General features: G+C 29.3%; 4 protein-coding genes and 1 long non-coding RNA gene across 5 annotated transcripts; 1 reads left to right on the top strand and 4 right to left on the bottom strand.

Annotated features, from left to right (window-relative positions):
* Window positions 1–217: 217 nt before the first annotated feature.
* LOC130664495 (putative gustatory receptor 28b) lies at window positions 218–2715 on the bottom strand. Its single transcript, XM_057464437.1, has 4 exons — window positions 1534–2715; window positions 661–732; window positions 491–580; window positions 218–421 (listed from the first exon to the last, which is right to left on the bottom strand). Exons 1-4 carry the CDS (start codon window positions 2521–2523, stop codon window positions 347–349), a joined length of 1227 nt encoding a protein of 408 aa, XP_057320420.1. The 5' UTR covers window positions 2524–2715; the 3' UTR covers window positions 218–346.
* A 1835-nt stretch (window positions 2716–4550) lies between these two features.
* LOC130664499 (putative gustatory receptor 28b) lies at window positions 4551–5865 on the bottom strand. Its single transcript, XM_057464441.1, has 4 exons — window positions 5621–5865; window positions 5469–5540; window positions 4786–4875; window positions 4551–4712 (listed from the first exon to the last, which is right to left on the bottom strand). Exons 1-4 carry the CDS (start codon window positions 5834–5836, stop codon window positions 4641–4643), a joined length of 450 nt encoding a protein of 149 aa, XP_057320424.1. The 5' UTR covers window positions 5837–5865; the 3' UTR covers window positions 4551–4640.
* Window positions 5866–7632: 1767 nt separating this feature from the next.
* Window positions 7633–10521, bottom strand: LOC130664498 (uncharacterized). Its single transcript, XM_057464440.1, has 4 exons — window positions 10105–10521; window positions 8613–8684; window positions 8455–8544; window positions 7633–8376 (listed from the first exon to the last, which is right to left on the bottom strand). Exons 1-4 carry the CDS (start codon window positions 10486–10488, stop codon window positions 8308–8310), a joined length of 615 nt encoding a protein of 204 aa, XP_057320423.1. The 5' UTR covers window positions 10489–10521; the 3' UTR covers window positions 7633–8307.
* A 1049-nt stretch (window positions 10522–11570) lies between these two features.
* LOC130665210 (uncharacterized) lies at window positions 11571–12989 on the bottom strand. The gene is made up of 3 exons (XM_057465515.1): window positions 11979–12989; window positions 11847–11918; window positions 11571–11669 (listed from the first exon to the last, which is right to left on the bottom strand). The coding sequence occupies exons 1-3, from the start codon at window positions 12987–12989 to the stop codon at window positions 11571–11573; spliced, it is 1182 nt and encodes a 393-aa protein (XP_057321498.1).
* Window positions 12990–15965: 2976 nt separating this feature from the next.
* Window positions 15966–17955, top strand: LOC130664501 (uncharacterized). Its single transcript, XR_008989415.1, has 3 exons — window positions 15966–17014; window positions 17397–17607; window positions 17684–17955. It is a non-coding gene; the product is annotated as an uncharacterized LOC130664501 (long non-coding RNA).
* Window positions 17956–21564: the final 3609 nt, after the last annotated feature.

The following is a 21564-nucleotide window of genomic DNA, read 5'->3' as shown; positions in this document are numbered from 1 at the left end:
TTTATAGTGACGCGTGAGTGTTTACTGTCTATTTCTCACTTTATTGTGCATGTGTATGAGTGATGCGTTCTATAGTCATACAATTATTTAATACTACTAAACTTACTTTTAATTGCTTTCATACATCACATGAATATAATACACAAAATAGATTTCCAATAATTGTGACATTTAAAAGACAACAATTTTCTTTTTAAATTATAGACCAAATTATTTATTAACCAGCAATACAATTACTAATTTTTTTTTGGGCACAATAATTGTAATAAATATAATTACACATGTGAGCAAACTTTAGATTTCAAACAGATATGAATTCGCACACTCATTGAACTTTGAAAAACTTTTAATTATTCATGAAAAATGCGCTGACACGGAACTGGACTGCGATAACTAAATAGGTTGCAATTGTTCCAGAAATCTGGAAAAAAATTTCATTAAAATATCGAGTGCTAATAAATCTTTAGCATAGAAAATCTGATCATCTTACAACCGCTAGAAGAGTTCGATCTAGTGGTATGATGTCATAGGCGGTAAATTCGACAGTCAGATGCCAGAGATCGTTAGAAAATTTAGTCAACTGTTACAAAAAAACATTAATTATGTTACAGCAGTTAATTTATTATTAATAGATATCATAAAAGTATGTAACCTAATTACTTTTTTTTTAATTATGACATCCGCTGCATATCGATCGATAAGTAAATTTATAATCCTAGCGGTTTTTTTATTCTGAAAATAATGACAAAGCAAAAATAAACGAATTTTTATCATTTTCGGTCACTACACTGTAAAAAATCCGGAGTGAATCCGGATTGAAATTAAATCCCAATTCACTCCGCATTCACTCCGCTACTCAGAGTTCCAGAGTTTTAAAAAAAATCACTCCGCATGCGTAGTGAATTGGGAGTTTTTTTTGCGGAGTGATCTCGGAGTGATGCGGATTTTATTTCACTCCGAATTCACTCCGGTCCGGAGTTTTAACATTTAAATTAATTTATATTAAATTGTTAAACAGCGTGTGTGTGCGAGTGCGAATGTCTGTGGATATGTGTGCGTGCGTGAGTGCGCGTGCGAGTGTGCAAATGTGTGCGTGTGTGTGTTCGGGTGTGTGCGTTTATGCGAATGTGTTCGTGTGTGTTTTCGGGTGTCTGGGTGTGTCTGATCGGGTGTGTGCGGTTGTGCAAATGTGTGCGTAAGTGTGTTCGAGTGTGCGCGTGTGTGCCTAAATATGTATGTGCGTATGTGTGTGCATATCAGCTGATCAATAATGTAATACGCGAATTTTTACTTCGATTTTATTGAGTGGAGTTATATTTTATTAATAATATTTTTAAAACTCCGCTTCGGAGTGAATTTCACTCCGGAGGGATTAAATTAATAAAAAATTATCTACTCCGCGAAAACTCCCCTGGGGAGTGAATTTCACTCCGAGGGGAGTGAATAATTAAAAATTCATTCACTCCGCATTCACTCCAGATTTAATCCGCATTCACTCCGCGAATTTTTTACAGTGTAAATATTATTCCGTACCTGTTTTATTATTTTTGTGACATTAGTCGTTAATAAAGTAAATAGGAAAATATTCCGTATTAGAAATAATCCGTACTGATACATCCTAAGATCGATTTCTTGTACTTGAATTAATATCAAAATGATGTAGTATAAGTTGAATATACTTTTTATAGAATAAACAATTACGACAATCAACATGGGTATCCCATAAAAACTTGCGGTATCGTCACTCATTTCACACAATTCCACGTATGCGCGTTTAATACTACCGATGTCATCAAGAACTGTCGCACGCGATAGCGATATTTTGCTTTCAGAGGTTCCTAGTTTTGAAAGTGTCAAATTTATACTTTTGAATCTGGTTCTTATCATATTTAGTAACATTGCGTACTGTATTATCACGAAACTACAGATAAAATATGATAAACTCGTGAGAAATACTTTTTTTAATGACATGTAATAAATTTCCCTCATTATTATTAGGCAACACCCCAACACAAAATTTATTGCAAACATAAAATGATTGGTGTAATCATTTTCTACTTTATAATCCGCGCACTTATTCAATTTTTTATCCAGATTTTTGAACCGATTGAGAACATTTATTAACAGTTTCTGCCGAAAAATATAAATAAGTGGTATCACACTTGCACACAGCAATAAAACAAATGAAATTTTCAGTGTCACTGTGTCTATTGTCAGACGGGTATCGATTTCAGGCGGTAATATATCATATATTATATAAATATCCAATGAAACAATAACTGAAACTACTAAAATATTATAACACGATCCTACGTATGAAAAATTTGATTTAAAATTTTTATTTTCGACTTTTTGAATTTTATTAAATATTCCGGTCTCCATTTTCCACGGCAATAATCCGATTATTTTGAACGAAATGTATGATATAAATGTCACATAACGGTGACACACTGAATTATATCCTTTGAAATTAAATTCTTCCTTCACCTTGTCAAGTTTTATTCGGCCCATTATTTTGTTCATATTTTATTTAAAAAATATAATAAACCGTGTTTACTTTGCAGTGTCGCAATTATGACTGATGGATACCGCGAGAATGTTTTCCAATTTAGTACCTGGCTTTTAGTTTATCGCGTGATAATTGTCGCTTCTTTTTTCATTTGCAATACTATTGGCACTCTGTTTAAAAGCTGCGGTCAAGGTTGGAAAAGAACATATTTTCCATTTTCTTTTTATCATATTTTATACTATCGTTAGTGATAATTTAGATTGTTTATTTGCAAGTGCAATTATTTTAACAACAAAAAATACAAAGATTTTTATACTAATGAAAACACTTTGGCGAATATTTATTGAATTTATTAATCAGAAATTTCACTGATACGGAATTGTACCGAAATAACCAAATACGTTGCAATCGTACCATTGATCTATAAAAATAATATCAGTCAGAAAATTATTATTATTAGAAATAATCTACGGAATAAAAAGTTAAGTTTTCTTACTATTGCTAGAAGGGTACGGTCTAGAGGTACGATATCACAAGCGGTGAATTCAACAGTCAAATGCCAGTGGTCTCTTGCAAACTGAGTCAACTGTAACCGCAAAAATGAATTATATGACAAAATTTAAATCATTAAATTTTAATATCGTTAGAATGTGAAATTTAATTACTTTTCGTTTTATTTCCTCATCCATTGCATATCGATCCGAAAGCAAATTTATGATCATAGCCGTCTTTTTATTCTGAAAACAGTGGCAATGCACAAATAAATAAAATTTCATCATTGAAAGTTAATTTTCACTATTAAATTATTGTCGCATACCTGTTTCATTATTTTTGAGACATTGGTAGCTAATACCGTAAATACAAAATTGTACCATAGTGAAAGTAATACACAGAGATACATTATATTGTCAGTCTCTCGCAAGTCAAGAAAGATTAAAATAATGTAATATAAATTGTAAATAGTTTTAAGAGAAGTGACAATAATGTCAATCAACACGGGTATTCCATAAAAAATCACAATATCTTCACACATTCCACATAAGTCAACGTACGCGCTCTTGATCCTCCTAATGTCGTCAAGAACTGATGTACGTGATAGAGATATTCTACTTTCAGAAGTCCCCAGTTTTGAAAGTATCGAATTTATGTTTTTGAATCGTATCTTTACTATGCTTAGTAACATTGCGTATTGTACTATTAAGCCACTAACTATAAAATCCGGAAAACTTGCAAGCATCACATTCACTAATGCCTTGAAATATAATTGTCTTAATATTACCATGCAACACATTATCACGATATAGATCGAAAATATTAAATAATTGATACTGTCATTTTCCGTTTTGTAATCCGCACATTTATTCAATTTAGTATCCAGACTTTCAAATTTATTGAGTACTTTTGTGTACAACCGTTGCCTTACAATATAAATAAGTGGTATTACACTTGTACACAGCATTGAAAAAAATCTTAACTTGATTAATATTATTTCGGGTGTAAAAGTAGAATAATGAGCATAGTTTGTCAAAAAACTACGTAGCATGGAACCTGCACTTACAACGATAAATACAAATACCAAAATATTGTAACAAGATCCCCCGTATGAAAAATGAAATCTGGGTCTCTTTTTTTGAATTTCTGTATTTATCCGCAAGTTAGTGTCCATTTTCCACGGTGATAATCCAAGTAATTTAAAACAAATGTGTAACATAAATGTTAAATATCGATTACAAACTGAACCATATTTTTTGAAATTAAATTTAATAAATTTTACACGTTTTAAAATTGGATTCATATTTTATTTTGAAAATATGCAGATAGTGTTCACTTTACTAAATCGCAATTGGTACTGATGGATACCACAAGATTGAATTTCAATTGAATGCCTGGTTTTTATTTTACGGCACGATATAATTGTTGCCTTGTTTTTTACTTGCAATACTATTGGCACTCTATTTAAAAGCTGCGGTCAAGGTTGGAAAAGAACATATTTTCCATTTTCTTTTTTATCAGATTTTATATTATCGTTAGTGGTAATTTAGATTGTTTAATTACAAGTACAATTATTTTTAAAACAAACAGACAAAAATTTTAATACTGATAAAAACACTTTAGCGTATATTTATTGAATTTATTGATCAGAAATTTCACTGATACGGAATTGTACCGCAATAATCAAATACGTTGCAATCGTACCGTTGATCTATAAAAATATATCAGTCAGAAAATTATTATTATTCAAAATAATCTACGGAAGAAAAGTTAAACTTTCTTACTATTGCTAGAAGGGTACGGTCTAGAGGTACGATATCACAAGCGGTGAAGTCAACAGTCAGGTGCCATTGGTCGCTTGAAAACTGAGTCAACTGTAACCGGGAAAATAAATTATATGACGAAATTTAAATTTTTAATTTTTACACGGAAAAAAATAAATATTAAATGCAATATGATGCAGTCTTGGTAAATAAACATGACAATCATGGTGCGGTAGCATGAGAAAAATCATGTGGCAGTAACATGATTTTTATGTAGCCTGAGTAGCATAAAATTGAGCCGCAACAACTAAATATTTATGCTTCAGAAAAATTATTTATTATCAAGCGACTAGATTTTTTCGAATTTATAATTTTGCAGATGAAAATTAGAGTAAATTATCAAATTAAATCATTTGTAAATGATATTTTTGCTTAAGGGGTTAGGGGTAGTCAGGATTTTAAAAAAATCGATTTTTTGCTTGATTGTTGCTTGATAATAAATAATTTTTCTGAAGCGTAAATATTTAGTTGTAGCAGCTTAATTTTATGCTATTAAGGCTACATGAAAATCATGTTGCTGCCACATGATATTCTCATGCTACCGCAACATGATTTCATCATGTTTATTTACCAAGGCCGCATCATGTTGCATTTACTATTTATTATTTTCCGTGTAGTATCGTTAGAATGTAAAATTTAATTACTTTTTGTTTTATTTCCTTATCCATTGCATATCGATCCAAAAGCAAATTTATAATCCTGGCCGTCTTTTTATTCTGAAAACAGTGGCAATGCACAAATAAATAAAATTTTATCATTGAAAGTTAATTTTCACTATTAAATTATTGTCGCCTACCTGTTTCATTATTTTTGAGACAGTAGTAGCTAATACCGTGAATGAAAAATTGTACCATATTGATAGTAATCCACCAAGATACATTAAAATTTCACTCTCTCGTAAGTCGAGACAGATTAAAATAATGTAATATAAATTAAAAACGCTTTTAAGAGAAGTAAGAATAATGTTAATCACCATGGGCGCTCCATAAAAACTCACAATATCTTCACACATTTCACATAAGTCAACGTACGCGCTCTTAATTCTTCCAATGTTATCAAAAACCGACGAACGTGATAGAAATATTTTACTTTCAGAAGTCCCCAGTTTCGAAAGAATCGAATTTACGGTTTTGAATCGTATCTTTATTATATTTAGTAACATTGCGTATTGTACTATCAAGCCACTAGTTACAAAATCCGGAATACTTCCAAGCGTCACATTCAATAATAACTTAAAACGCAATTGCTTTACTATTATCATGCAACACATAATCATGATATAGATCGAAAATATTAAATAATTGATAACGTGATTTTCTGTTTCATAATCCGCACATTTATTCAATTTATTATCTAGAATTTCAAATTTATTGAGAACATTTGTGTACAATTTTTGCCGAAAAATATAAATAAGTGGTATTACACTTGTACACAGGATTGAAAACAACGTTAAGTTTATGAATATTATTTCGGGTGTAAAAGTAGAATAATTAGCATAGTATGTCAAGAAACTACGTAGCATATAACCTGCACTTACAACGATAAATACAAATACCAAAATATTGTAACAAGATCCCCAGTATGAAAAATGAAATCTGGGTCTCTTATTTCGTATTTCTGTATTTATCCGCAAGTTAGTGTCCATTTTCCACGGTGATAATCCAATTAATTTGAAACAAACGTGTAACATGAATGTTAAATATCGATCACAAACTAAACCATATTTTTTGAAATTAAATTTAATAACTTTTACATGTTTTAAAATTGGATTCATATTTTATTTTGAAAATATGAAGACGGTGTTCACTTTACTAAGTCGCAGTTGATACTGATGGATACCACGAGATTGTATTCCAATTGAATACCTGGTTTTTAGTTTACGGCACGATAATTGTTGCCTTTTTTTTCATTTGCGATACTATTGGCACTCTATTTAAAAGCTGCGGTCAAGGTTGGAAAAAAAACTATTTTCCATTTTGTTTTTTATCCTGTTTTATTCTATCATTAGTGATAATTTAGATTTTTTTAAATTCAATACTAAGCACAAATACCGAATAATAAGGAGTTTTTTTATTGTAATTCATATACACGGAAAGAAAATTATGAGAAGTTTTCCTATGCATTATGGGAATGGTTCCCATAATGGTATGGGAAAAGTACCTATACTACTATAGGAATGGTTCCCATATATTATGGGAACCATTCCCATAATGGTATGGGAATCATTCCCATACTATTATGGGAATGGTTCCCATATTGGTATAGGAACTATTCCTATAATATTATGGGAACTATTCCCATAATGTTATGGGAACCATCCCTATAATATCATAAAATTTTTTTTTTGCACAATAGTGTAGAAATTTCCCAAAATTTAAATTTTCTTGAATGTTTTGTGCTGACAAAAAATTCTTATCAAAAATTTTAATGTTTTTTTGCCAAATACGATTTTTTTTTTCAATGTTTGAATTTTTGTTTTTATGTTTAATAATATTCCTGTGTATTGTAGAAGTGATTACCACACTTCTTTAAATTAATTTTTTCATGATAATATGGGAACCATTCCCATAATATTATAGGAATGGTTTCTATAATAGTATGGGAACTATTCCCATAATATTATGGGAATGATTCCCATAATAGTATACGAACCATTCCAATTGCATTATCGGAATCATTCCCATAATATTATGGGAATAGTTCCCATACTATTATAGGAACCATTCCCATAATATTATAGAAAGTATTCCTATAAATTATAGGAACCATTCCTATAATTATAGGAACCATTCCTATAGTGTTATGGGTATCATTCCCATAATTATAGGAACTATTCCTATAATTATGGGAATCATTCCTATAATTATAGGAACCGCTCCCATAATTTATGGTCGTAATTCCTATGATGGTATAGGAAAAAATTTCACAAAATTATGGGAACCGCTGCCATAATTTTCTTTCCGTGTAATTATTATTATTATTAATGAAATCGAAAATAGTATCAATCTAAAATTAGAATAATTTTCCTTCTTCGTTGCTAATCATCAACTACCTGCTTGACTTTTTCAAAACATGTGTGTTTTCTATACATATAGGGCTATCATAAACACGAAACAATTAAAGATTTGTATAGCAAATGTTCAAATTTATAGATTTTCGAAACTTATTTTTTCATACATCGCGTGATTATTGTTCATGCTTTGCTCACTTTATACTGAATCAATGTATACACTGTATTCATACAATAAATTACCCCCGTATTTTTGCTATCTATTGTTTCCATTAATTCTATATGTACTATTAATAAAAATGCATAATAATAGACGCGAAAAAAATTTCATCAAATCTTCAAATATGTAGACTGAATTTTGTCAATATGGTGATAAAATTCTATTTTTTTTTTTATCGATTGCGTATAATATCGAGAAATTATGAAAAGTAAACATGACACGCACTGAAAATCACTTTCATAAATTTCTTCAATTAATCTGAAGATTCATTAAGAGCAAATTGTACACCAATAACGAGATAAGTTGCAATTGTACCGGTGATCTAAAATAAAAACGTTAGTTAGAAAAAATGTTTTTTAAAAATTATTGAATAGAAAGTAAAAATATGAATTTAACTCACGATTCCTAGAATCGTACGATCTAGGGATATAATATCGCAAGCAGTTAATTCAAATTTCAAATACCACAGATCACTCGAAAATTTCGATAACTGAAATTTAAAAATTATTTATTTTAGACATAAATTAATGATATTATTAAAATAGAAATGTCATTTACTTTAGTTTTTATTTTCTCATCCATTGAATGCTGATCCGTCAGCAAATTTAACGTTTTCCCCAATTTTCTATTCTGAAAACGAACACAATTCCCAAATTTAAAAAAGTTCATGTGATAATCGTTATCCGAGTTCTCAAAGGTCGTGATCAAAAATTTTAAATGAATTTCTTTTTACAAAAAGAAGTAGGAATTACATGTTTCCTATTATATATTTAAAACGTTCGTCGCTACATTTGAATTGTTTCTTGGAGAAATCCCATAAGTCATATTTTTTGATGTCCCCCCATAGAAATCAATAAAAATATTCATCAAATCAGCGTTTGAAAAACATTTAATGGGGTGACAGCAATTTCATTTAATTGAGAAACCCTATAATTGACTTATGAGGTTTCTAACATAAACATATATGCAGTTTTAGATTTACAGAAAAAATTTTTTTTTTTGTAATTTAAAATTCGCGCCTTTTTTGGTTATTAATTTCAAATGTTGTTTTATTGTTGACTGTTATATGACTAATTAAAATGTTAAAATTACCTATTATTTTTTTGTAATTTCTGAGTTTCAGAGTTCAAACACATACTTTATACTTCATTTTATCAGTCTAATAAATGATTTGAGTGGAAAACATTAAAAAAACAATGATTTTATAACTTTTTTTCCATTCGGTTGAGGAACCCCATCAGTCAATCAACTTTAAATTATTTTTTTAAGTAGTTTCAATTCCCGAACCGAAAGATTGGACGTAAATTGAACGTGTTTAACGTTTTAAACATAAATTGAACGTTTTTAACGTTTTGAACGTAGATTGGAGTATCATAAATTGAAAACATAGTTATCACAAAACTAAAACTCATTTATACTTCCAATAAGAAAACATAAGCATATACCAAAAAATTTTTGTCATCGATTTTGTACTCCTGGATTATAATCACGTCAATTCCCTAAAATTTTGTCGTCTGCTTTTCTGGCTCTTAAATAAAAAATTCGTATTTTGAAAAAAATTTTTTTCAGTTTCATACTTCTATCTTTAACACTATATATGTATATCTGTTCATGTATTATGATATCAAGGTGATGAAAATGGTGATTACAAATATTGAAATAAATTAATTGATGTTATCTTTAAACTAAAATCATAACTCATGAAATTACTAATTTTTTATGAACCAAAATACAATAAAATCGTTCAAATTACTTTCAAAACGTTAAAATCGTTCAATTTACGTTTAAAACGTTAAGAACGTTCAACTTACGTCTAATATTTCGACTCGGGTTTAAAAATTGAATTTTTCTTGTTTAAATCGTTTTCAAAGACACTGACATTATTGTCTACAATTATTTATTTATTATTTTAATGGCAAATTTTACGAGAAACATGTTTACCTTGTTTCCTGAAAAATTTGTTTTCTTGACTTATGGGGTTTCTCAAATAAACGATTCATTTCAAAACTTAGCTCGCGATTTCTAGATTTATGTCATAAAATTTCCATACCTGTTTCATTATTTTAGTGACACTTGAAGTTAACACAATGAATAGAAAAACAATCCATGTCATACGTGTTCCATCCACTTGCCATACAATAGTTAAATTTTGTATTTTAAATAATGACAACATTATGAGATAGACAGTAAATATTGTTCTCACAGCGAAACAAAAAATAGAAATCAAAATTGGTATGCCATAGAAATCAGAAATATCTTGACTCATTTCGCATAGTTCTATAAAAGCATACTTAAGATTGTCGATATCATTAGAAACAAATTTTCGAGTGACAAATAATTCCTGCGGCTGAATCGTATTAAATCTAAAATTACCTAATTTCGAAAAAGTAAAATTTATACTTTTGAATCTTTTGTTGACTCTATTGAGAATCATCGCGTACTGTATTATTACTCCACCACTAATTACTGTCGGTAAATTTTCAAAGAATACTCTCAACGCTGGATAATAAAAGAGATCAAAAGTTATTACACCGCAAATTGTAGTTAAAAGATTTACGACAAATATAAAATCATTGGTGTGATTATTTTGAATTTCATAATCTGCGTACTTGTTTAACACTCTGTCGACAATTTTGAATCGATTGTTTACACTTATTAATTTTTTTTGCTTAATTATGTACACAAGTGGTAGCAAACTTGCACACGTTAATGTCACGAATAAAAATTTTATTATCATTGATGTTAATACTGTCGATCCAGGATAACTCTGATGAAAAAAGTCATCAAGAAGACTATAAGTACTGAATAGTATTAAAACCAAAAATACAAAAATATTGTAAAATGATCCTATGTATGAAATACTGCACAAATTATATTTATCGTTTTCAAGCCGATTTGAAAAAATAACTTTGAAATAATTGGTCTTCCATGGGGATAACCCGAATATTTTGAAAAATAAATACTGTATAAATGTCATGGATTTATGATACGCTGAGTAATTCATGTTGGAATTTAATTTTTTGTTTAAATTATTCAAATTTATTTGTTGCATTATAACACTTATATTTTACTTTATAACTATAAAACGCTGCTTACTTTATAGTATCGTAATTATAACTGGTGGATGCCACGCGAACATATTTTCCAGTGGATATCAATGTTTGCTTTGTTGCATTTTTTTTTAAATTGCTTTATTATCCTGATGATCATTGAAGAAGATATGACTCGAGTAGAAAATTCAATTAAGCTGATTAATCATCATATATTTTTGTTTTACTTTAGAAAATTTATCCTACTGATTAATTGAAAAACTGTAATTTTAGTTACTAAATAATTTATTAATCAGCGATAAAAAACATTATACATTTTTTTTATTAATTATTAGGAAAGTGCATTAATACGGAACTGTATAATAATTATAAAATACGATGCTATTGTGCCGCCGAACTAAAAAAAAATTGTTTATTAAAAATTTTATTCATGACGAACTGATGTTATTAAATATATTAAAAAAAATTAACTTACGATTGTCAAAAGTGTGCGATCTAAAGGCAAAATATTACAAGCGCTGAAGTGAATCTTCAAATCTGAGAGATCACTCGAAAATTTAGCCAACTGTTAATTTAAAAAAAAATATTAATGCTGATATTAGTGAAAATTTTCAAAATTTCGGCCATTTTTCGGCCTGATCTTTTTTTAGGGAATAAAAAATGTTACTATTTTTTTTATTCAAAATTTTTTTACTTGGGTTCAATAAAGTATAATTTTTTAACAGAAAAAAAAATTTCTTACTTTTTTTTCAATTTTACGATCCACGGAAAATCGATCCGTAAGTAAATTGACAATTTTCTTTGTTTTTTGAGTCTGAAAATAATAAAAAATTTGTAGTTGACATACACAAAATTATTTAAAACTATCGTCTACCTGTTTGAGTAGTGATGTAACACCGGAAGTTAACACCGTGAATAACAAAACATTACGGGTCAAAAATGTTCCAAGTTGGTACGGTATAACGTTATTTTGTTTTTCGACTCCCATTAATTCTAAACCCAAAAAGTATAGAATAAATATGCTCCGAGTACCGTTGAAAAAAATGGAGATCAAAATCGGTAGACCATAGAAATTGTCAATATCCTCACACACTTCACACAATTCGATGTAAGTATTCTTAAGATTTCCAACATCAACGAGAACTGATTCATTTGACGGCAAGATTTGAATCACAGATGGCTCTAGTGTTTGAGGAAAATTATTTCTGATGTTACCCAAATTTGAAATTTTCAAATTTATTATTTTAAATCGTTTATTTATCGTACTAATAATCATCCCGTATTGAACCATTACAGCACCGCCAATAGTAGTCGCTGAATTTCTAAGAATTACCATTGGCATTGATAACGAAGAATACGTCATCATTATTATTATTATAGCAGCCATCATAAAAAAATTAAGAGTAAATACCAAACAATTTCTATAGTCATTTTCCACAACACAATTCCCACATTTATTCAACTTCTTATCGACTTCATTCAATCGATTAAAAACACTTATTAACAATTTTTGTCGGACAATATAAATAATTGGAATTAAACTTGTAAATAATATTGAAGTCATCAAAAATTTAACTGAAGTGATTTCCAATATTGAGCCAAGACTAGTATTAAGATATGATTCATTGACGTCGAAAAATAAACAAAGTAAAGAAATGAGTAAAAACAACAAAATATTGTAACATGAACCGACGTACGAAATTTTGCACAAATCATTTTTGTCACTTATATCTGGGTTTTTATAAATTACCCCGTAATTATTGGCTGCCCATGGCGCCAATCCGAGTGTTTTATAAATAAAGTATTGAATAAGCATAAAATAACGATACAACACTGAATTACCCTGAGGGAAAGTCAACTTTTCCTTTAAATTTAATTGTTTCATTTTTTAATTTAAATTTTAGTAAAAAGTTTTGCGGAAATTAGTAGAAAATAAGGTGTGTACTTTACAGTGAAGTCACAATTGATACTGACAGATATTATGAGTGTACTTCAATTGAGTACTTGGCTTTTACGTTGCGTGATTATTCATTTCCATTTGCATTATTGTGTAGATAATCTGATAAATGAGAATATGACTCGAGTAGAAAATTCAATGAATTAGCTAATCGATATATATATATATATATATATATATATATATATATATATATATATATATATATATATATATATATATATAGGAGAGACGGGGCACGACGCCCACCTTAAGCTGATAATTATTTTTTATGGCTTTTGAGCATCGAGTATACAGTAAAAAATTTAAGGAGCGAACGCAGATTAAATCCGAAGTGAATGCGGAGCAGATGACTGTTTATTTATTTAATCCCCTTGGAGAGGAATTTACTCCGAACTTTATTTTAATATTAAAATTCTAAATTGGAGTGAAAACTCCGACACTCCGCTGAAAAGACAAACTCCCTATTTACTCCTAATTTAAAGTGATTTTTTGAAAAAACTCCAGAACTCCGAGTGAATTCAGATTTAAATAAAGTCCGCAATCACTCCGAATTCACTCCCGTTTTATTACAGTGTACAAAATTTTCAAAAAAAAAAAAACTTTTCCGCACGACGAGCCGGCGTATAAAACTGATAGAGAAAACATTTTGTAAAAATCAGACTCCCCGGGTCAAAAATAAAACTTGATTTAGACTTGGCTTACTAAGTCGAAATTTGGAGCCGTTTTTCACAAGACAAACTCGACTGTTTTTTACGGAGATATGAAATAAATTGAGTTTGTGCCTTGGTTTACTCTCTAAAAACGAATTAGTGAAAATCACTACTTGGCAGTGAATAGTCACTTATTGCTAGTGCAAACCACTATTTGAATTAGTGATAGACTTTTTATTGGCAAATAGTCACTAATTTCACTATTTCATATTTAAGAGAGTAGACTTAGCTGGCTTACTTAGTCACGATTTAAGACGAAAAAGTTGAATTCAAGTCGAAATTGACTTGATTTAGACTCATTTGACTTAAAATATAAGGCGAGAAAGTCAAAACTAAGGTGAAATGATTTTGATATATCAAAGCGAAAGTAAGGCAAATAAATAACTTTTTTTTGACTTGGTTCAGCAAGTCAAAAGTGAAGTGAATGACTATCGTGCTCGAAGAAAAGACGAATAAGTTCAAACTAAGATAAAAAAAAACAAATAAGTTGAAACTGAGATGAAAAAAGTTGAAAAAGTTGAAAAAAATTTAAATTGAGTCGAAAAAGTCGAGATCTTATCGAAAAATCGTCGGCAAATCGATAACTTCAAAAAAAAATAAAGTGAAGCGAGCCTGAATCAAGTTTTATTTTTGACCTGGGTCATTTGTCCTCGTGTTATCTCGTACAGTCATAAGTAAAAATAAAAATTTTTCGCATAATAATAATTTTCGACAATCTTATTTATTTAAATCTGTATCTTTATAGAAAAAACATCGCACAGGACGTTACATCGCCGTAGGCGCATTTCTAATAGTCACGTTGCTTACTCTCCATCACGTGCTCCTGAGAGACGCTTCGAAAATAGCTGGAATATTCGTACCCACTATCATAATGGGTTGTTACATTCTATGGATTGCCTACTCAGCCCGCAGAGATAAGCTCAAGGTCTTTCATTTTTATTTTATTTATTCATTCACTAAAAAATTTATATACTTATGAGTAATCTTCTTTTTACGTGTTATGCATAAAAAATATAAAGATCATTATATATATGTATATACAGGGTAAATATAGATGGTATATAGTTAAATTCTAGCTATAGGGGAATAAGGTGCCGAAATGTAAAAAGTTTCGTGTACCTAAGCCAGATTGAGATTTACCATGATAAAAAATGATTGTGAGAATGATAAAAAAAAGTCGGATAAGAGCTTTAACCTTCTGCCCTTTCGTACGTTAAATTTTGTCTCTGAGATATAATGGAACTTTTTCAATGTAGGTGTAGATATATATACATATATATATGTCTATATGCTCGACGTAGCACAAGTAATCACATCCAGAAGGTGATTTTACTAAATTACTCAAATACTCGTGAAAATCCTTAACAATCCTCTTATATATTTTTATCTCATATATAGTATTCATTTTTTTTTATTTTAAATATTTCACTATAAATTTGATCACCAACAACACAGATTTTATCTCTTTTTGTACGCGATAAATTAAAGTTATTAAAAGAATCACAATTTATTTTGTGAGAAAATAAATCTCTCGAATTCAAATATTTAAAAATTACCGCGCATTCAATTGCGAATAATTTTTTTTTTTTTTTAAATAAATTTATGGTAAAATAATGATATATTTAGATTTATTATCAAATAAGAGATGACGTATGTTACGTGAACACGTCAATGTATTGATATACATGGGATATATCTCTAGGGACATGTATATATATCGGGTATGAATGGAAGCGTGAAACAAACGGGTGCAAATGAAGAATTTGATTAGCGTTGAAGCGTACAAACATTACCTGTGTACAAATTGTAATCAGTTATTATTTTGGCGATAGGTACGGCGGCGTCGTGTGGCTTTGGCGATGCAACTGACGGAAGTGATTAGTAACCAGCCACTGGCATCAGTATCAGCATCAGCAACACCCGGCAATACGAGCAGAGGTAAAGGAGGTGGTAGAACTGGAGCTGGAACTGGAACTGGAGCCAGAGCTGCTAAGGGAGAAACAAGAGGAGGAAGAGAAACAAGAACACATCAAGTTCAACCAATGACATTCAAGCATAACATTGTCATGACGAGCGTAAATGAAAGGCCAGTGATATTGTCCAGAGGTGACAATACTCAAGATAATATTAATGGAAATTCTGGAAATAATTTAGATAACACGTAAATTTAAATTACTATGAAAAGGTTTATTTTATTTTGAATATTCAAAAAAATTAATTCGCGGTATATTTTAATTTAATTCTTTGAGTTTCAGATTAATTATCGGCTTTTGTTTTATTAAAGTTTATTATAAAAGGCTAAACTAATGTAATTAGTTGAGTTTGGTTTCGTAATTGAGGATGAGGAGCACGAGAAAAAGTTGAAGGAGGCAGAGCTGGAGCTGGAGGTGAAGGTGAGGGTGGAGGAAGAATGAAGAGAGCAGACACTAAAGAGGCACGCCTAGTTGTTTGACTTTGTCCACCGCTAATCAGTTTGGCCTTGTATGCTTTACTTACTCGATGCAGTTTACAACCGACAACCAGCGGCCGACCACCGAGGGACATTTTCTACCTCTACCTTCTACCTCTAGATATGACATATATATGTCTATACCTTTGTACATTCAGCAAAAGCAAGACTAAGTTGCATCGAAGAACACTCGGTTATTAAAACTGTAATGAATTTTATGTAACTCGTTTTCATTTATGAAACTGAAATTATAATTAAATTATTTTTATTTATTTATTGATTTGAAATTTTTTAAATTTAATCATCGATTAAAATTTATAATTACTCTGGATTCCCGCATAAATTATTTAAATCGGACTATTCATTCAAAAAATATCGCGAGTGTACGGACGTATGTTCATAAATTTTAAAAAAATATCTGAGACTTCGGAGTTCACAAATAAAATCAATCATGTGACATTTAGAAGTAATTAATTACTAATTACTGAGAATGTGAAATTTAAATTTGAATTTACCGCTTAAATTCAAATGTTATAAATTTGAAAAAAGTTTGAACAGAAAAAAAGGAAGATCGAGGTTTTTATACTTGGAGCTGAATAAAAATCCATTCAAATGTGACACTGACAAGTCTTTGAGTTTTTTATAAAAAAAAAGTAATGAAAGGTTAGCAACAAAAAAAAAATTGTCTTGAAAAGTCATGGCATGGCCGAGTGTATCAGATGGATAATCCAAGGACTCGAGAGTACAATCGGAAGGATTTTAAGCTTTTTGCCTCATCGCCGACATTCAAAGTAAATCCTCATCTTTTATTCGTTAGCAACCTATTCATTGACATAAATATTTAAGACGTTTTTGCTCTGTAATTAAAACTTTTTTTAAACAACAAAATAGTTTATGCCTCAATAAAAAAAAAATTTTTCGTTTTACATTTGAAAAAAATTTTTTTTTTCCTAACTTCAGATTTTTGAATTCGCGGTGACCCAGTGAGCCCCGTATTCATTTTACATTTGTACAGTTTTGAAAAAAAAATTTTAGACTTTTGATATTCCCCCTCCCACCCCCCTCTCCAAAAGAATAAAAATATTTTTAGTGGAGGATTTATTTTATTTGTGGTACAGAAATGTTTTTAAAATGAAGTTTATTTATAATTGATAAAAATAAATAAATTTCTAGACGAGTAGTACGATTTTCTCAAGTAATATCATACGCCAGCGTACCGAGTTATTATTACCGGCCATCTTCTAACGAGCATTGTCTCAAGAGCTCGAACAAAATAATACTAAATAAAAAAGAGAAGATGAAAAGCAAACGGAGCAAGAAAACCTGCAGATAATCGTCAGATCGCGTTGGCAATAAGCTCACAAAAAAATTATCTCAAGTCTGGGTATAAGAGTTTTTTATTATTGGCTTTCTTACTCTTATTTTTTTTTTAATATCGCAACTTATTACTTATTCCACAGAGCGAAAAGAAAAAAAGTTATAACAGCATACAATTATTATTTACTGTTATTATTTTTTTTTTTTACTTTTCACTTGGTCTAATATACTGATTGTACTCATCGAAAATTTTAATTGCTGTATTTAAAATAATTATGTGACTGAAATAGTTTGTCGTGCTCACAACAGTTTGAATATTTTAAAAGTTATAAATGGACAATGTATGAAACAAGAATGAAAATGTACTTGAGCATATAAATTGTTTGTCTATTTAATGTACCGTTAACTCATAGAATTTCTACAGCATTAAACACATATTTTTTTGTATGTTAAATTTATCTCAATCCTATGGAAATTTTACTGAATTTTAATTCGTCGTTAAAAAAGTCGTCGATTTTCAGAAAATTCAAGCTATTTTCCCGCTGATTTTTGAAAATCGAGATTCGATATCGTTTTGAGGTCCAAGAAAGCTAATCTGACTATTTTCAGTGTGTGTGCGTGTGTGTAAATTCGCTATAAGTGTAGAAAGAACAAATTTTTGTACTATAAGACCGTGGTCTAGATTTTCTATAGAATTTCTTAGACGATGATCCCGACCAAAATTAAGGCGTCCGTTGGATGTTTGGATGCCTCGAAGGTATCAGACAAGTCTTCTGGAAGACCTCTAGCCCACAGAAATGTAGAAAAACGAATTTTTTCTGTAGCAACTGGAAATTTTGTTTAAAATCTTCAAACTCTCTAAATATGAATTAGTGATTTTTTACTAATTTTAAGTGAATATTCACTAATTGTCAATGCTACAATCGTACCACGCAGAATTAGTGAATATTCACTAAATTAATATGTCAATTTTGGAATTCACTGATTTGATAAGTGAATATGAGAATCCACTAAATTGAAAAGTGAATATGGGAATCCATCGGTGAAAAAAATTATACTGCGAAAAAAAATATAAGACACTTGTAATTAGATCCGAAATGTGATTAATGTATTAGAATCATTACTTAGAGAAAGTATACATGATTTTAATTGATGAATAAATCCCGGTGACTGCTGGGCTCGAACCTGCATTCTTCCGATTCAAAGTCTTTAATGCTATCCACTGCGCTGACCTACGCATGTGGTTGCGTGAGTGTAAATAGTATAGTCGTTATGATACCAAACAATAACTGATGAAGAAATAAAAATCCGTGATGTTATGATTGACGTACTCTTCATATAAATATATTATTGTTCTGTACTTCTATTTTTTTTTTATTTTGAAAATTTTTTATTAAAATTTTTAAAAATAGTACCATAATTATTAATTATATTTATGTCTAGTAAAATATTTAATTATTTGCTAGTTAAAGTTACTAGTAAAATTGTGAAATTCATAAATTAAGAAGTGAATAACAGTTTCACTTGTAGAAATTATGAAAATATCGCTAGTTCAGTAGTGAAAATCACTAATTTGCTAGTGAAAATTATAGTACTAAATTTATTAGCGAGAATTCACTAATTTGTTATTTAAATACACTGATTATGAAGTGAATACTGCTTCACTAACGTAATTAATGAAATTTCCACTAATTCATGCTTAGAGAGAATGGAAGTAAAAAAAAAAACGTGAGTTGTTAATTCAAATTTTCAAGATCTATTATTTTCTTAGCGGTCCCGTTTTTCCTGTCTCTCCTCTATATTTATATATGTATATGAATATATGCATATATTAGGTTAATGGCATCGGGTTGTTTTCGGCTTAATAAACAGAGTATATGTTGTATTAAATGATATGGTAGCCGACAGGCGGTCGAAATGCATCAAGAATGTGCTTTAGCTTTAACACAAGGGCTCAAGATAATGTTCCGTGTCGTATACAGAAAAGGGTCAATGACTTCCGTTTAAATTTAACGTTTGTATTCGCGCAACTGTTGCATGCCTGTTTAATTGACAGGAACGCTATTGATTCTCAGTCCAATAAGTATTCGAATATTAATAATAATTAACTTTTTTTTCACTCAGTCAAATTATATGAGTTTTTACATGACATTAAAAATTTATCATTTATTATTCTGATGGTAATGAGGAATTTTTATTTAATAGCTACCATGTTTTCTTTCTTTGGTAAAAAATTTTTTTGCATGGAAAAAAAAACACTGATATTTGAAATGTCAAAGTAAGTGCAATCTACGTGCTTTTAGTTCAGATTGAAAGCTTTTAAATGTATTAAAGGTTATTACTTTTTTTTTTTTAGGTGGGAAAAATGTAAATAACAGGGAATTTTTTTTTTTCTGTTATTTATTTGTTCAGAATTTTAGTGGCGTAATGGAACACTTGTAAGATCTGTGACGTATTTTTTATACGTCTAAGAAAACAAGCGGTCATGAAATATTCGACGGTAAAATAATTCCGCGGATCTCAACTCATAAAATTTTCGTCATTTCGGAGAGAAATTTGATTTTTAATCTCTTAATATTTATTTTATATCAATAAGAACCAGTGAAAAAATTCAAAGGGCAAAATTTTTTAAGTAAAAATTTAAATAAATTTATGGCACATAAATTTTCAAGAACTGCTCCATTTTCTCTGTCAGAATTTATTAGAGAATTTTTTAAAATTTAACATTTCAAATAATTTTTTAACATTAATTTGTTATTTGAAAAATTCAAAATAAATTGTCATTAAAATTCATGTAATAAATTCATAATTTTCAATTACCGTTAGCTGGAATAAATAAACATGAGGTACAAAATTTAATAAATATTCTATCAACTCCTTTTGTAATTTCTCTACTATCAAATTCTTCTTTTTATTATCAATATACATTTTTAAAATCTTCAAAGTGCTCATATCAATGGCGAAAAATTAATTACTCTATCGATTTTATCATATCACCCGCGGCGTTTTTATCCCTCGATTAACAAAACAAAATTAATTCACTAATTACAAAAACATCCTCAGCTCCACTAACATCAACATTCCAAAACCTCGGGTTTTTTTCTCTTTCTCCTTTTTATCTTCATCCATTAATTAATTTTCTCGTTAATTTCAACGCAAGTTACAACATTTTAAATATTCATAATTTTTTTTTTAATTCATTATGTCAGAGATTAAAAAGTAAGATACCAAAGTCTTCTATTTATGTATATTTAACCGAAAAAAAATAGTTAATATACATTTTTAATAACCATAAATTTATATAAGATACAGAAAAACAAACGCCCTCTTCTTTTTTGTAATTACGCGATTAAACTTTAAATGTTGAAGTTAAAGTCGGTTTCAATCCAACATTGAAGATAAACAATCTCTTTGAATCAACATCAAAATTTATATTATTTTTTTTCTTATAAAATTTCTAATTGCTGTCTTATTTATTTTACATTACATATATTTATTTTAATCATCTTTATATTACAATATAAATTTATACTCCATTTAATGCCAAAAATATTATTTTCAAAATTATACCCAAGAAATAATTATTCGTATAAAAAGTTTATATATATAGGGGAGACCGGGATGCTTTGGCCCCCTGGGGTACGAAGGCCCCCCTCAAAAATTACGTAAAAAATTTTTTTTTAATTTCCGTCAAAGTATGACCCCTAAAATGTTTTTATCACATTTTAAGTCAATATGTGATATGTGGGGTAAAATGGACCACCCGAAAAAAAAATTATAACAAAAAAATAATTTTTTTGTCATTTTCCGTCAAATTATGACCTCTATAATGGTTTTATTATACTTTAGGTCAATATGTGATATGTGGGGCAAAATGAACCACTCAAAAAAAAAAGTTGTAGCGAAAAAATTATTTTTTTTTTATTTTCCGTCAAGTTAATTTTTTCGTTACAATTTTTTCTTTGAGTGGTCCATTTTTCCCTACATATCAAATATTCACCTAAAATATGATAAAAACATTGTA

The sequence above is a fragment of the Microplitis mediator genome, chromosome 3, assembly GCF_029852145.1.
Source record: "Microplitis mediator isolate UGA2020A chromosome 3, iyMicMedi2.1, whole genome shotgun sequence".
NCBI classification, from domain to species: Eukaryota; Metazoa; Arthropoda; class Insecta; order Hymenoptera; family Braconidae; genus Microplitis; species Microplitis mediator.
The sequence above is the reverse complement of the archived record's forward strand: the minus strand, read 5'-3'. Positions and strand labels throughout refer to the sequence as shown.